The sequence below is a fragment of the Schistocerca gregaria genome, chromosome 1 (genome assembly GCF_023897955.1).
Source record: "Schistocerca gregaria isolate iqSchGreg1 chromosome 1, iqSchGreg1.2, whole genome shotgun sequence".
In the NCBI taxonomy this organism is placed as follows: Eukaryota; Metazoa; Arthropoda; class Insecta; order Orthoptera; family Acrididae; genus Schistocerca; species Schistocerca gregaria.
The window spans coordinates 619436814-619454438 of NC_064920.1; the positions used below are offsets into that span (position 1 = coordinate 619436814).

The following is a 17625-nucleotide window of genomic DNA, read 5'->3' on the forward strand; positions in this document are numbered from 1 at the left end:
TACACAGCACACAACAATTGATCAATTTCTCTATGGATGCTTCCATGTGTTTTGCAACCAGCTGTTTACTTAGCATTTGCAGCATTATACACTACTGGCCATTAAAATTGCTACACCAAGAAGAAATGCAGATGATAAACAGGTATTCATTGGACAAATATATTATACTAGAACTGACATGTGATTACATTTTCATGCAATTTGGGTGCATAGATCCTGAGAAATCAGTACCCAGAACAACCACCTCTGGCCGTAATAATGGCCTTGATACACCTGGAATTGAGTCAAACAGAGCTTGAGTGACGTGTACAGGTACAGCTGCCCAAGCAGCTTTAACACTATACCACAGTTCAAGAGTAGTGACTGGCGTATTGTGACAAGCCAGTTGCTTGGCCACCATTGACCAGACGTTTTCAGTTGGTAAGAGATCAGGAGAATGTGCTGGCCAGGGCAGAAGTCAAACATTTTCTGTATCTAGAAAGGCCCGTACAGGACCTGCAACATGCGGTCGTGCATTATCCTGCTGAAATGTAGGGCTTCGCAGGGATCGAATGAAGGGTAGAGCCATGGGTCGTAATACATCTGATATTGTAACATCCACCATTCAGAGTGCTGTCAATGTGAACAAGAGGTGACCGAGATGTATAACCAATGGCAACCCATACCATCCACGCCAGGTAATACGCCAGTATGGCGACGACGAATATATGCTTCCAATATGCGTTCACCGCGATGTCACCAAACACAGATGTAACCATCATGATGTTGTAAACAGAACCTGGATTCATCCAAAAAATGATATTTTGCCATTCGTGCACCCAGGTTTGACATAGAGTACACCATCACAGGCGCTCCTGTCTGTGATGCAGCATCGAGGGTAACTGCAGCCATGGTCTCCAAGCTGATAGTCCATGGTGCTGCAAATGTCATCAAACTGTTCGTGCAGATAGTTGTTGTCTTGCAAACATCCCCATCTGTTGGCTCAGGGATCGAGACATGGCCATGCGGATAAGATTTCTGTCGTCTTTACTGCTAGTGATGTGAGGCTGTTGGGATCCAGCACGGCATTCCGTATTACCCTCCTGAACCCACCGATTCCATATTCTTCTAACAGTCATTGGATCTTGACCAATGCGAGCAGCAATGTAACGATACAATAAACCACAATTGTGATAGTATAGAATCCGACCTTTATCAAAGTCAGAAACATGATGGTACGCATTTCTCCTCCTTAAACGAGGCATCACAACAATGTTTCACCAGGCAAAGCCTGTCAACTGCTGTTTGTGTATGAGAAATTGGTTGGAAATTTTCCTCATGTCAGCACGTTGTAGGTGTCGCCACTGGTGCCAACCTTGTGTGAATGGTCTGAAATGCTAATCATTTGCATATCACAGCATCTTATTCCTGTCAGTTAAATTTCACGTCTGTAGCACATGATCTTTGTGGTGCAGTGATTTTAATGTCCAGTAGTGTAGATAAAATGTCCATCCACGCATACCCAGACACAAGCAGACATTTTCAAATACCCAGACTTTTCAAATGTCTGCTTGTGTCTGTGTATGTGCGGATGGATATGTGTGTGTGTGCGAGTGTACACCTGTCGTTTTTTCCCCCTAAGGTAAGTCTTTCCGCTCCCGGGATTGGAATGACTCCTGACCCTCTCCCTTAAAACCCACATCCTTTTGTCTTTCCCTCTCCTTCCCTCTTTCCTGAAGAAGCAACCGCTGGTTGCGAAAGCTAGAATTTTTTGCCCGAACCACCTGTTTCTGAGCCAAAAATATCCTTTTAGGAAGGGAAGAGCTACCCTGAAATATAATACCAAATGACATAAGCAAATGAAAATAAGTAAAGTAGATTAATTTTTGTGTCCAACGATCACTCATTTCAGTTACTGTTCAAATAATAAAAAGGGCAGCATTAAGTCTTTGAACAAGATACTGAACATGGGCTTTCCATAACAGTTTACTGTCTATCTTAACAACTCGAAATTTGAACTGTTCAGTTTCACTAATCATATGCCCATTCTGTGAAATTGAAATGTCATATTTTGTTGAATTTTGTGTTAGAAACTGTAAAAACTGAGTCTTGCTGTGATTTATCATTAGTTTATTTTCTACAGGCCATGAACTTAGGTCATGAATTGCACTATTAGAAACTGAGCCAATGTTGCACACAACATCCCTTACTACCAAGCTAGTGTCATCAGCAAACAGAAATACTTTAGAGTTACCCATAATGAAGAGAGCATATCATTTATGTAAATAAGAAACAGGAGTGGCCCCAACACTGATCCCTGGGGCACCCCTCCCCCTTCCCCCACTTGACTGTACCCTACTCAGACCCCACATCACAGCCATTCTCATCATTGTGAATAATGACGTTTTGCTGTCTGTTGGTAAAGTAAGACATGAACCAACTGTGAGCTACTCCCCATATTCGGTAGTGAGCCAACTTCTGGAGAAATATTTTGTGATCAACGCAATCAAATGCCTTAGTTAAACCAAAATATATGCCTAGCATTCGAAACCTTTTGTTTAACCTATCCAGTACCTCTCGGAGAAAACAGAATATAGCATTTTCAGTTGTTAAATGACTTCTAAAGCCGAACTCTACATCTGAAATTAATCATGTGATATAAAATGATCAACTATCCTTACACACACAGCCTTTTCAATAACTTTAGCAAACACAGATTGCATGGAGTTTGATGTAAGGTTGTCCACATTATCCCTTTCTCCCTTTTTATAAAGTGGCTTTACTACTGAGTACTTTAATTGTTCAGGATATGGACCATTCCTAAAGGAAAAATAACAAATATGGCTAAATACAGGGCTAAGATGTGCAGCACAGTACTTTAATATTCTGCTAGGCACTCCATCATATTCATGAGAGTCCTTAGTCTTCAATGATTTAATTATTGACTCAATCTCCCCCTTGTCTGTATAACAGAGGAGTATTTCAGGCATGAATCTCAGAAAGGCATTTGCCAAGAAAGTTATACGATTCCCTGTAGAAACTACATTTTTCTTTAATGTACCAGCAATGCTCATAAAGTGATTGTTAATAACTGTACATATATCTGATTTATCAGTAACAGAAATATTTTTACTATGAACTGACTTTATATTGTCAACATTGTGCGGCTGACCAGACACTTCCTTCACAACTGACCATATGGTTTTAATTTTATCCTGTGATTTAGCTATTCTATTTGCTGTCCACATACCCTTTGCCTTCCTAATAACATTTTAAGCACCTTACAATGCTGTTTGTAATGGGCCACTGTAGCTTGATTGTGACTACTTGTAACATTCTGATATAATTCCCGCTTTGTTCTACATGGTATCCTTATCCCACTAGTCAGCCACCCGGGCTGCCTATCACTGCTAGTATCCCATTTATGACATCCTAATAGAAGGCAACTCTTAAAGAGCATCAGAAATGTGTTAAGGAAAGTATTATATTTATCATCTATGTCATCAGCACTATAAGCATCCTGCCACTCTTGTTCCTTGACAAGGTTTAAAAAACTCTCTATTGCCGTTGGATTAACTTTCCTACATAATTTGTAATTATATGTTACATTTGTTTGAGTACAAAAGCCTTTTAGTGTTAAAACTTGTGCATCATGGTCTGAAAGGCCATTCACCCTTTTACTAACAGAATGTCCATCTAGTAATGAAGAATGAATAAAAATATTGTCTATGGCTGTACTACTGTTCGCCTGCACCCTAGCTGGAAAAAATACGGTGCTCTACCAACATTCTTTTTCTTGCACCATCATATACAAAATTTATATTGAAGTCACCACATATAACTAATTTCTGGTATTTCCTACAACTTGAATCAAGAACCCCCTCTAGCTTGAGCAAAAATGCTCTGAAATCAGAGTTAGGGGACCTGTAAACAAAAACAATTGGAAGTTTAATTTCACTAAATTCAACTACCCTTGCACAGCATTCAAATATCTGTTCAGTGCAGTGTCATGATATGTCTATTGGCTCAAATGGAACACTGTTTTTACGTACATAGCCTCTCCCCCACCCCATAAGGAAGCCCTTGAAAAACAGCCAGCTAATCTGTTTCCTGGTAAAGAAAGCCTCTGAATTATCAAATTATTTAAGTGGTGCTCTGATATACCAATAATTTCAGCTTAGCCCATACAGCGGCGGCAGCTTGCACTCACCACGCTGGTAAACAATGCTCCACACCACATAAGCAGGTAGGTACACAGGCAAACAGAATTAAGTCTGGCCCTCAGTGTTATTCACGACACAAATGCCAAGAATGTCCATCCTGACAAGCTCAGTGTTATGCTTATGGCAGGAAAAGACATGTACAGTCCATATGTTTGCAATGGAACAAACGTAAGAATTTGGCCCACTCAAAAAAATCTAGTCACAAGGCCCATGTCATTAATGCAGTATATACAAAGTCTACTACAGGCATTCGCAAAACTAGCAAGTGTGCAGTTTCTTCAGTGATATGGCAATAAATGTTTTGTTCAATTACTTCTTTGTGGGAAACATGTGAAATTTCAGTTGGACACAGGTATCTCTGTCACACTGCTAAATCATCACACATATGAAATGTTAGGCTCCCCCATGCCTGTCTAAAACTAGCATGCACCTGATGGCTTATTATGGATAAAATATTCCTGTTCTTAGAAAATGTACTTTGGCTGACATGTATCACTCACATATGTGAACAGTGAATTTTACAGTGCTACAATCGTATGATTGTGAGAACATACTTGGTCTTGATTCATTTGATTATTTGATTTGTTGAGCTTTAACATTCAGGACAATCTGTTGTCAGTGTCTGCATTCCATGCACAAGACATTGTAGCTAGCTTGCCAAAAGAATTCCCAAAAGTATTTTCTGAAAGTTTAGAAAAGGCTAACAATTTTGTTGCTCATATTACTCTGAAAGTCAATCCTCAGCCAAAATTTAGCAGGCCAGATCTGTTCCCATTGCATTACAGGACAAAGTCGCTGCTGAACTTAAGGAATTGGAAGATAGCGGAGCAATTGCACCCATACAAGCTACTCAATGGGCAAGTCCACTGGTTTTGCTCCCCAAACCTTCAGGTTGCATTCGCCTCTGTGTTGCATTCACCTCTGTGTTGACTTTAAGTCTGCAGTCAACCCACAAACAGTGATTGATACTTATTCCATTGCCACATCTAGAGGGTCTCATGGACAGATTAGGTGCTGGACGCTACTTTTAAAAAACTGATTTGTGCAATGCATATCTTCAAATACTGCTTGATGAAGAACCTCAAAAAGTGTGTGTAGTAAACATTCATTTGGGCTTGTTTAAATATTTGCATTTGCCTTTTGGTATTGCTTCCGCACCTGCTATTTTCCAACAGTGTTTATAACAACTGACTGCACAAGTGCCAAACTGTTCACACTATTTGGACAATATTGTCATAGCAGGTCGTACACCTGAAGAACATATTGGAAATTTGCATTTTTTGTTTCGTGTGTTATCTGATGCAGGACTAAAGAGTAGACTGGACAAGTGTAATTTTTTTAATCCTGATTTGCAGTATCTTGATCATGTCATAAAAAGTCAAGGGGTACATCGTCTTCAGTCACATTTGTTAGCCACATAGGATTTGCCATTTACTTGCAATGTCACAGAATTGTGGTCAGTTTTAGGGAAAATGAACTATTATATTCGGTTCATCCCGAATGATGCGTGCCGGCCAGTGTGGCTGAGCAGTTCTAGGCACTGCAGTCTGGAACCGTGCAACTGCTATGGTCACAGGTTCGAATCCTGCCTCGAGCATGGATGTGTGTGATGTCCTTCGGTTAGTTAGGTTTGAGTAGTTCTAAGTTCTGGGGGACTGATGACCTCAGATGTTAAGTCCCATAGTGCTCAGAGTCATTTGAATGCTGCACAAATCATGGCTCCACTGCATCAGATGCATCTCAAAAATGTCCTCCTTGTTTGGACAGATGAGTGCCAAGTAACATTTCAAAAACATAAAGATGCATTTCTCAGGGATTGATGCTTAGTTCACTTTGATCCTGACAAACCAGTTGTATTGCAAGTTGACGCTTCCTCTTATGGAATCAGTGCAGTGCTTTTGCACAAAATTGGTGATAAAGACAGGTCTACTGCTTTCACATCAAATGCAATCAATGGAGCAAAAGGCTTTGGCTACTGTGTTTGGTGTCACCAAATTCCACCACTATTTGTATAGCAGACAATATTACTCAGTGACGGATCACAAGCCATTGCAGTTTTTGTTTCATCCAACGAAACCGGTTTCTGTACAAACTGCCCAAAAATTGTAATGATGGGCTTTGTTGTTGTCTCAATACCAGTATGAATTGTGCATCATCCAACAGCTCAACATGGTAATGCACATTCATTCACCTTAACCGAGTACTATTGCTACAAAAAAGAGGGTTACAACTAGGCTATAAAGAAACTTGCTGTGATGTTTTCAGACAACACAATTACATCACCGTATACTCTTTGTATCTTCATAAATTAATTACTTCTTTGTCTCACACAAAACTGAAGTAACTAAATGTAGTGATATACATGACCGCAACACCAGGTCCAAAGAGAATTACTACCGACAAAGAACAAGATTAAAAATGACGGACCAGAGCCCATATACTAATGGACTGATATGGTATAATAAACTGCCAGAGTGCATGAAAAACAATAATAAAAAGCAATTCAAATAAAAAATAAAAGAATTTTAAATTGAAAAGTGTCTCTATTCACTCAACGAAATTTTGGTTGTTAAATTTAAGAACTGTAAAATAATGTATTAAAATATAGTATGTGTAAGATGTAACGTATTTTGACAAGAATCAGTTTACTGTTTAATTACTACCTGCAAGGCTAAGATCTAAATGTATTTTATGTTTGTAACCGTACTTGGCATTTGCAAAAGCCATCATATTGATGACCCCTGATACAGACTTGACGTTTCTGCTGCATCTTATTGCCACATCAATGCTCAGGATTCAGAATTGCTTCAATCTTTCCCACTGAACTATAGGAAATTGCGCAGCCCATGGAAGCTGATTCAGAAGTGAACATTTTGTTACCATATATTTGCACATCTTGGCCTCGTTCCTCGCTCAGCATAAAGAACTTTGTAGTGCGCCGATACTTTGCACATCAGCATAGCCTCACTGTACAGAAAGGTGTGATTTTAGTTCAAAATGGCAGTTGTGTGTTGATCCCTAAAGCTTTGCAAAAAGAAGTGTTGTAGTTAATTCACCAAGGACACCAGGAGATTGTTCATACAAAATAGTTAGCATCTCGACAATGCACTTGGCAGGGTAAGGTCACCCATATAGAACATATGACATCACAGTGTCATGCATGCCTGGAAAATCAATTAGCTCCACCACAAAAATTCTCTGCTTGGCTAAGTCACAATCACCATGGCAATGTGTCCACATGGACTTTGCGGGACCTTTTTGGAATGCTCGTTGGTTGATTGTGGTTAACTCATTTAGCAAGTTTCCTTTTGTTGTGCCAATGTTACATAGCAACATTCAAGTATCGTCCTCTACTTTCTGCCTTAAAGGTTTACCAGAAGTCATAGTGTCAGGCAACAGCCCTCAGTTCACATCAAATGAATTTGAAAGATTCTGTGAAAGCAATGAAATACAGCTTCTAACTAGTGCACCATTCCATCCACAGTCAAACAGCAAAGTAGAACTTTTTTTTCAGGACCTTCAAGCAGCAGATGGACAATCTTCACTCTGCACCCACCAGTAATCAAGTATTGCAACTGTTTCTTTCCTCCTATTGGTCACACACATGAATGGACCATCGCTGGTGAAATTACTTCACGGTTGCCGCCATCGGACAGTGCTCCATCTTCCTCCTGCTGCCAAAGGAAGGCCAGAAGTATTGCTTCGTGTGGCATGATATTGTCTTTTACAGGATATTTTTAGTGGCAGCAGATGGTGGCCATGAGTTGAGATCGTCTGTTGACTTGGCGCTTGCATGTATCTTATTTCAGGTCCAGATAGTATGCAGCACCGACATCACAATCAGCTTCCCCAGTGTCATGTGCATGGTGATCTGCCTGTGTCTCTTCCCCAGATTCATGGATCCTTAGGACAGTGTGGCCACAGCAGCCACCAGAGGGTGTTATCATGACACCATGGGACGACCCTATGGAGACAAAGGCTTCGACTCCTCTGCTTCCTTGCATCCTACCGATGGAGCTGGACTCACGCACACCACAGCCACCGATGCCCACCCCATCTTGTTATTGGCTTTTGGAGGTGGACACATACCCTTATGGTCATTTTCTGGGGCAAGTTTCTGCCAGAGTGAAGGCTGGATGGCGGGATACGACTGGAAGCCTGTCATCCCATGCAGCCACAGCTTCTGGTCCAGCGCAGTGACCATCATCTGGAATCCCCCACTGTTGTTGCGCTCCCTACATGATGATGATGTGTCACATTGGTGGGAGGGGGGGGGGGGGGGGGGGGTGGCATAACATTGAGTGCCAGCAGATTGGCGTGGAATGTAGCCACAGAGTAGGCTGTGAGACGACGTTAGCCAACAGTACACTGGCTAGGACTGTACCACGACAGGAGCTGCCTCTATACTTCCACTTCCATTTCTCATGTCAATTGCTGCCAGTGTCCTCAGTGTAGATTTACCTGCCAGTAATCTTTCTTTATTATTACACTTTTCACTAATGAGTATCAACTCTGTTTTAAATTTTGCTATAGTTACTTGTATGGCCACTGTTTGTGTCATAGTTATTTTAAAGCATTGGCTTCTACATGAGATACAGGACATCATATAACGTGTGTATCATAATGAACATAAGGTAAAATAAAGAGAACACTTATGAAAAGGGTAGTTGCTCTTCACCATATAGTGGAGATGCTTCACAGCCCGTGCTATCTGGATCATTCCCACCAGTACCAGATTTTCTGAATTGCAGAGGTGGAAACTTTCTCTGCAATATATTGTATGTTCCCATAACCCTGCTGGACTCAACCTCCATTAGTCATTGTCCTTACCCATATAGCCCCTTTCCTGTTCCCATTCCAGCATTATACAGCCCTCTATTCCATCAACATACCCAGTCTTTTTACTTATATCCTTTTCTGCTACCCCTGCCTCACCCTCTCCCCCAACCTTTGTCTACATCCCGACTGCACCTAGCTGCCCTACCCTCTCTCCACCTTGTCCCTGCATGCTCCCACTAGCAGCAGTTTACCATCCCCCACCCCTACCCTGTTATCCCTTCCCCTCCCAATCACAGGCTCCTCCTTACGCCTGGGCTCCTCCACCACCTGGCTGCCACGGGCTGTGCTCATGTGTGTGTGAGTTGCGTTTGCTGAGTGTTTACATGTATGTTGTCTATTTTCAACAAAGGTTTTGTTGGCAAAAAGCTCATTTCCTGGCAGCCTTATAGTTGTGCCTCTTTTTGACTCAGCATCTCCACTATATGGTGAGCAGCAACTATTGTTTTCAAACTATTGTTACATTCCACCCTGGATTTTCCACAGAGAATGATTAATTGGATGAAAGAAAGAGCCTAATAACCCTAACCTTATTGGGATGAATAAATAATGTGAATCTTCATAAAATTAAATGATACATTGTTTGCTGTGATCTACTTGTAGGCATGTTCCATTATTCTTCTGGATGTGCTTGTAACTGTGTTTCGACTCTTTGTCAGTTAGTACCATCAGCACATATTGCAGTTTTTGAATAGTACTTCTACAGGAGTGGGTCAAGTACCAAATCTTGCAGTTCACCACCACACTGAATGTTTCCCCACTTTGAAATTAGTTTCATAGTTATAGTATAATTTGTTAATGTGACTCTCAGTTTCCTATCTTTAAAATATGACTCCACTCATGGAAGGAAAATGCTTTTGATGCCACCTCATATTATACAGGGATATAAGCTTGCTGCATATTGCATGTAAAATATTTCTAAAAAGATAGTGCAGAAGAGTAGGAGTAGTGCTGGAAGCAGTTACAAATGATGCACTGAAGTTGCTGTAAAGATAGATTTTGCAAAGATTGTGTTTTCAACACAACGAAGTTAATAAAAAACTGAATACTTGACATACCTCCTTGTAGTGCTTTTTACTGACTATGTAGAAACATTTGTTAAAGTAAGCAGAACCAAATTATTTCAAATCTACTGGAGAAGGGTTTTCTGCAGCAGTTAGTAACCCTGAATAGAATAGAAGTTTATTGTCTCATAACATACAATTTCAAGTCATTGACTTAATGTATAGGAGACTCGTCAAAACACAAAAATTGGTTTACAATTTTCCTTATAATATGAGCAATATAGTATACTGTATGGAATAATTAATGGATTAAGCAATTAATAATTTTTCTTCAAAGGCAAAAATCTTTTAAAAATGAACAGTACTAAGTACTTCTACTCTCCTGTTCAAATTTTCAGGTTGTCGTTCATGAATTCTTCAACTAAATAGTAACATTTCTGCACTAGTTTATCATATAAGGCTTTTCTGATTGTTTCTAAATTTATGCTGAGCAATTGTTCTTCCTTTCACTTTGTTATAAATTTTTGTACCCATATAATGTGGAGTTTGAGCATAAAGTTTTAAATGGTGGGTGGGCAGCATAAAATTATTTTGATTCCTACTGTTGTAATCAGGTTGAAAATGATTTGCTACAAAAAAATTAGAGTTACTGTGTACAAAGACAATTAGCTCACAGATGTATAGTGGGGGAACACTTAATATACTTAGATTTTTTAGGAGTGGGTGACATGACTTTCTTCACCCTACTTTGTGCATTTTTCTAATGATGGTTTTCTGAAGTTTTAACATTTGACACATATGGTTTGAGTTCCCCAAAATACAGTTCCATACCTTATTACTGACTCAAATAAGCTGTGATATACTACTACTCTTATGCACACACTGGTTGCATTGTACAATACTCTCATTGCAAATGCTAGGCTATATGATTTATCTGCAAGGTACTATGTATGTGAGGCCCATGATAGATTTTTCTCCAGTTGCATTCCTAGATATTTCACACAGCTAGCTTCCTGCAAATCCTGGTTTCTGTGACTGGCCTGAATATCATTTAATTGTGTTTGTTTTGTTTTAAAATGTTTTAACTGACTCTTTTCCGTGTTATAATTTTAACCCATTTAAATCAAACCACGTATCTAATTGTTTGAATGTATTTAATACCATTTGGGGAATTTGGTCAGTACTGTATAAACACTGGTGTATTTTTGCATAATTGAAAATGCAGCAGTAATGTTCATTCTTTATTTTGAAATGGAACAGCAATACCAGCAATGTTTGAGAATCAACTGTTCTGCATGAAGTAGTGATGAAACCATCTTGAGTTGTCATCATTTCTTTTGAGTAGTGTGTATTATTGTGCACACAGTTCCATATTATACATGAAAGGACAGGCACAAGTTTACTTTAACTAAGAGTAAAATGTAGCCTTCAACAATGCATGATGAAGTTTAAGAAAATCACCAACAAAGTTCTGAATCCAAGAAATTTTTAAACTTGTCAGAAGAGCTGTTACAAATGGGGATAACATGTTCTTGTAATACTGGTGAGGACAGTAGTATCTTTTGTTAATCATTCAGTATGTGAAAATATCAGTAAACTTTGTAACCTTTATTTCATTGAACAGTAATTGGAAGCCACCTGAATAACACAGTCCTTTCATCAGTTAATGTTCCTTCATATCAGAAATAGTATCATATCTCACAGAAGGCAATGAGGTCATCAACAAAATAATAAAATGCATAATATTTTATAACTCTAGATGTGGATGAGATATTCAACTCAGCTTACTTAAAATAAATTATCAGCGTCTGTTGTGAAGACAGATAATTGAACACTAAGCACTGAAACTCATTACAGAGTTGCTTCTCTTTTGTGAATGTACACATCAACTTGTTCTAGATCCCTGAAGATGATTCTTTTTGGTAAATTATAATAATTTAGATAAATTAAAAATTTATGATATATGATTTCTTTTGCAGAATCTTTGCACGAATAGTAAATAAAACAGTGAGTGGTATCATTTTAGATATACACTGCCGGGAAAAAAAAATGCTTCACCTTGAAATACCATGTTGATATTGATCCGATGATTGTTTATGCCACCTCAGGGATAGAGAAGTAATGATTTTAATTTTGCCTGCCAACAGATAGCATAGTGGCATAGCTATCATCTGTGTCTATCCTTTAATAGCGAATGTTCACAGCCAGATTGCTCAATGTGGTGCTAAAGTTTGAAGCAAGCAGGCAACAATGCAATGAACACACACTTGTGCTTCCTACAGCCAACTGAGAGAGTTTGAAAGAGGTCAAATTGTGAACTTCCATATGGCAGAATGGCCCTTTCAGAGAATTGTCATGCAAGTTGGCTGTGCTGCATCAGTTGTGCAACAATGCTGGTATTAGTGGTCATGTGAACATTCTCACACTCATAGACAAGGTTCTGACATCCATGCAACACAGACACTTGCCAGGATCATTGTATTGTAAGGGGCAGCAGTGGCAGAGCATACAGATACCATAGCACAAATAAAAGGGCTTGTTAGCCCAGTTGTGTCAACACAATCTGTTGTAAACCAGTTATTAGCACTGGTTCTATGAGCATGTGCACCTCCAGCCTATCTTCCACCACAGCATCAATGTGCACCGGTGCCATCAGTGGATCGCTTGGAACATGGAATGATGCATCATCATGGTCTTCAGTGATGAAAAGAGATTCTGCCTGAATGCAAGTGTAAACCTGTTGAGTGCCACTTCACAGAATGCATTCCTTCATGACACACTGACCCCACCGCAAGCCTTATGGTCTTGGTTGCAATAAGCTACATCTCTCATTCACATTTGGTGTTTCTGGATGGGACACTAACCAGTGCTTGGTACATTCAGAATATTGTTACACCCATTCTTTTGTTATTCTTGCAACAGGAAGGTCATGTGTGATTTCAACAGGATAAGGCTCACCCACACACTGCCCACCCATGGAACTCAATGTGCTCTGCAAGATGTGCAGTAATTTCTGTGGCCAACATGATCTCTGGACTTGTCTCCAGTTGAGCACATGTGGAATGTGATGGGATAAGAAGTGGCTCGTGCAACCCATCAACTAACAACTCTCACAAAACTATATGAACAGGTTGAGCAGGTGTGATGTAATGTATCTTAGGACACTATTTGTCATGTGTGCAATCAACTGGTTGCCAGTGTCAGCACTTGCATTGATGCCCTTGGAGGCTACATGATGTACTAATATGGGTATTTCACCATGGGTCAATTACTAGGTACCTTAGGGACTGCTTGTGCCATTGGTCTGTAAATGTAATCATTTCACGTACTCCATATGCACTGTTGCAACAATAAATCCTGAGTGAACTGAAAACCACTAAAAGGGTGACAGATTTTTTTTTTCCGGCAGTGTATATTACTTAGAACTTTAAGAGAAAACAAAAGAAGTAATAGAATGCAGAGAAACTTACTTTCGATTCACTTGTTCACCTGGAGCATAAGACATGTGGGTCTTAACATACAACTCATGACCTAAGGAATTTTCAAACATAACTTGGCCAGGTGACTTTGGAGGGTTCATAGTTTCACCAGCAGTAACATCTGCAAAATAATAGAGTTGCTAACCCTATAGCCAGACATGGCATTCACTATTTCCAGAATAACATATAATTTAACTTTAACAACTTTTGTAGCTCTAATAGGTCTCTATAATTCTTCAGTATAAAAATTTAAAACAGGTTTGTTCTAAGAACAATATATGTACAACCTAATATAATATGTAACTCAGTTTTTTAATCTGTCTGTACTTCTGGAAATTACTTCCCTTTTTTGAAATGTTATGTCAAAGTTAGGCTTGAAAATGGATAAAAAAATTTCCACTAATTCAGTACTGAAAGTATTCAATATTTATCTGACTGTAACTCCTTTTATGGATAACATTCTGCACTCTGGTCAAAATGTTGTTTTACAGGAGTGATTAGTAATTGCAGTCATTATCAGAATTTTCTGAAAGACACTTGTCCATATTTGTCTGTGCTGATGTGGATATCCACAGTAATAGTTACCTTGCAGATAAAATTATGCACAGTTGTGGATATCCACATGTTATCTGTGGGTATCAGCCATAATTGTTCTTTGGTTAAAAATTAAAGGACAATATCAATCTTATTACAAGCTTTTCCTAAACTTTTGTTGGCTGTGTGCAATGAATCAGCACTGCAAGCCTGATGTAACGTTATCTGAAAACCTGAAGTCTGTGGGGATTCTTGGAATGTTAACAGGATACGCATAAAATGGAAGCCTATTTCCATTATTAGCTTTTGGCTACAAGCGCTTTAGTTGCACCTGAGGTACCTGCACCTAGTGACTATGTATTGCCACAACATGATATTTTCATGCAGTTTGTGAAGTAAGTTCTGGCTGACACTACATGAATGAGTTTGGCAGTCATGTAAGGAAAGGCTGACAGATCAGAAGGCTTTGCTGCGCCAACCCATTTGATTGTTCACTACCAGAGGTCTGCTTTTTTTTTTATGAAACATGAACTGCTGTGTGACAGTTAATTAAAGTTATCAATTAAATTTCTTTCCTTATTTCAGAGGATGGAGTACCACTATATAAGATACACTGTACAGTGCCCTATAGAAGAGTATTGCATTATTAACAACTGGTGATACTAAAAATGGCAACATGTTATTCTTCCTGGTTTTGCACACTTTTAAATGTGCATTCTATTTCCATCCTACGAGCAACTACCTTACAGCAACTTAATGTTTCTTTTGCAGTAACAGAGCTAAATTGCGCAACTTTGAAAAGCTACCACAATATGATAACTAGGCTCATCTAAGACAAGGTATTCTTTGGAATTTTCATTTCATAATCTCACACCAATTTGTTAATCATATATACCATAAATAATGTTTGGTAAAAATCGGTGAATATATCAACATTTGTGTTAAGTATATTTACAAGTATATGATGCAACACTTGTAACATGTTCATACAATTTGTCATTGTGGTAACTGATTTATATGTGATAAACCAATTATGTGGCCAACATTTAACAATATGCAACATATGACAACTTGTGCCAGAACTTCATTTTACTTCCCATTTATAATGCACATCCCTTACTTAAATGTCCATAAATAACAAAGTACAAATATTATAGATTGAAAAATGTTGAAATATGCACTAAGAGCAAATGCATTATATTTGCAGATAAATAATAATTGACTTGTAAAGTTGATCTCAGTGTTAGGCCTGACTCCTTTGTTCCACTATGAATTGTTGAAAAGATTTTGTCCAGGGTCGCTTAAATGACAAGTTGCTGGGACATTATGTTGCTTTCAACCAATTTGTTCTTTGTTTGCATGTTCTGGAAACACAATTTATCATCACATATTTGACATAATAAACATGATGATGATGATGATGATGATGATGAAATGATGAGGACAACACAAACACCCAGCCCCTGGTAGAGAAAATCCCCAACACATCAGGAAACGAACCTGGGACCCCGTGATCCAGAGGCAGCAACGCTAGCCATTAGACCATCAGCTGCGGACTGCTATTATTTGCTGAATGTATCAAGAATATGGCAAGAAATTTTGTATTAAAATATTGTTATCTAAATCATGAGAACCTTTCTAATATGTTAAAAATCAGGTACAAAATTCACTCACACTGAATGGCTTTCTACATAAAGAGAAATAAATACTTTGGGTCACAGTTACATAAAAAAAGATTATTAATGTTGTAAGAATGGGAGAATGTAAATACTTTTGTGCTAAAGAAGACCACTCATTGGAAAACAAAAGCTTTGAGTTATTGGGGGAAAAGATGCTAATGCACACACACACACACACACACACACACACACACACACACACACACACACACAACTGTCATTCAAATATATCCACCCTTAATTTGCATCAAAGCCGAGTGCAGACTTCTCCAGAGAAAACTTCAGGCAATTCAGAGCAATGGCAACTGAAATTGCTTTCCAAAACTTTAATATCAGCTGATGCTGACAAGGAACGTGTGGAGATGTAGGTAAAAGTCTTGTGGATACAGAATCCTTTTTTCTTATCTGCACAGACCTCTACACATAGCTAATCAAGGAGAATGGCACAAGTCTTTGTTGTATGTGTTGGAGAACTAACTGTCACACGCAGTTTATAGGGATTTATAATAGTTACAATTGTTTTATGTGAGAGCTCTACCACAGAGAGTCAGTGTTAAAATCTTCACTGAGTATCACTGTTTTCAAAGAAATGTTGAGTTTATCTAGAGCAAGGCCAAGTTGTTTGGAAAAAGCACTTATATTCGCATTAGGAGGTCTGTATACACATAAAATATAGAAACTGACAGACATTTAGGGCCAAGTGGGGTGGTGCCCAGTTCTGCAGGAATATGTCATCATGTTGCAGGTGTTCCAATTGTGGCACATGAAACTCTTGTAACATGTCCAGATACACACTACTGCTTACTGCTGTAAAGAAACAGACCAATGATGCAACTGTGCATCATTCCGCACCAAACATTGTCCTTGGGATTGTCTCTTTCAATTTCATGTTTAACATGAGGATGCGATGAACCTTGTTAACAGTATGATGATTCAGTCTGTCAGATACATGAAACATTGCTTCAATCTTGCCTAGCATATCCACTATAAATTGTTTGTGCCAAGATTGGTCTATAGGTTTTACTGCCTGAAGAAGCTGCATCTTGTAGAGATAGAGATACAGCCGTAACCTCTTATGCAAGACAATGTGCACTGTTGATCATCTCATTTCCAACTCTCTGGCCACCACACATACCAATTTTGTGACTCCTTGCAATGCATGCTGTACCTTATCCCACATTACCATCTGAAACAAATGGGTGACCTGTCCCTTTTTATGGATAACGCTATCTGTCTCCATAAATAATGTTAGCTAAGTCTTTATAGTCAGTCGAGACTGTGGATGCCCTCCACATTGTGTAAAAAAGTTTTGTTGAACTTGGATATCAGATACTGTCTGTATGAACCAGACCAAACTCAGAGCTTTCTCCCATGGCATCAACATTTTCTCAGATGTTCAAGTTCAATTTTGTGCCAAAATTGCATAACCTGGAAGGTATAAAAAACTTCATGAGTTATCACATGCTGAAAACCATTTCTTAATATCTAGTACAGTTTTAAAGTTATTAAAGTCTTAAGTTGTAAAGATAATTTATGGGCACACTGTTAGTTATTCCCCCACTAACTCAATAGCTGAGGCTTCAAAATCTCTTTCACAGCATAATTTGTGTACTGAGGCTACACTATTATAATCCTTTTTTTTTCTCTTGTTGTAAGAATTAGAATCTTTCTTTGTGATAAAATTGCCCAGAGTATATTGTGACTCCTTTAGCTCAAGTTTACTTAACTACAGATTTCTTTTGCCAAGAACTGTTTACTCCTGTAACTTACGTGATGGCCATGGCTGGTATGCATGGATCTATGTAACATACTTACTTCTACTAAGCCCACATAAAGAAATTTCCTGCACATTCCATTTATCTCTCTGTTCGCTTTTCCTATAACTTATTTA

At 38.8% G+C, this 17625-nt stretch overlaps 1 protein-coding gene across 1 annotated transcript in view; it reads right to left on the reverse strand.

Moving 5' to 3' along the window:
- The window catches only part of LOC126359235 (EF-hand domain-containing family member B), a 364905-nt gene that overhangs the window by 118825 nt on the left and 228455 nt on the right, over window positions 1-17625 (reverse strand). The window contains exon 4 of the mRNA XM_050007612.1: window positions 13513-13642. Within this exon, the coding sequence (XP_049863569.1) occupies window positions 13513-13642 (130 nt within the window). The remainder of the gene's footprint in view (window positions 1-13512; window positions 13643-17625) is intronic.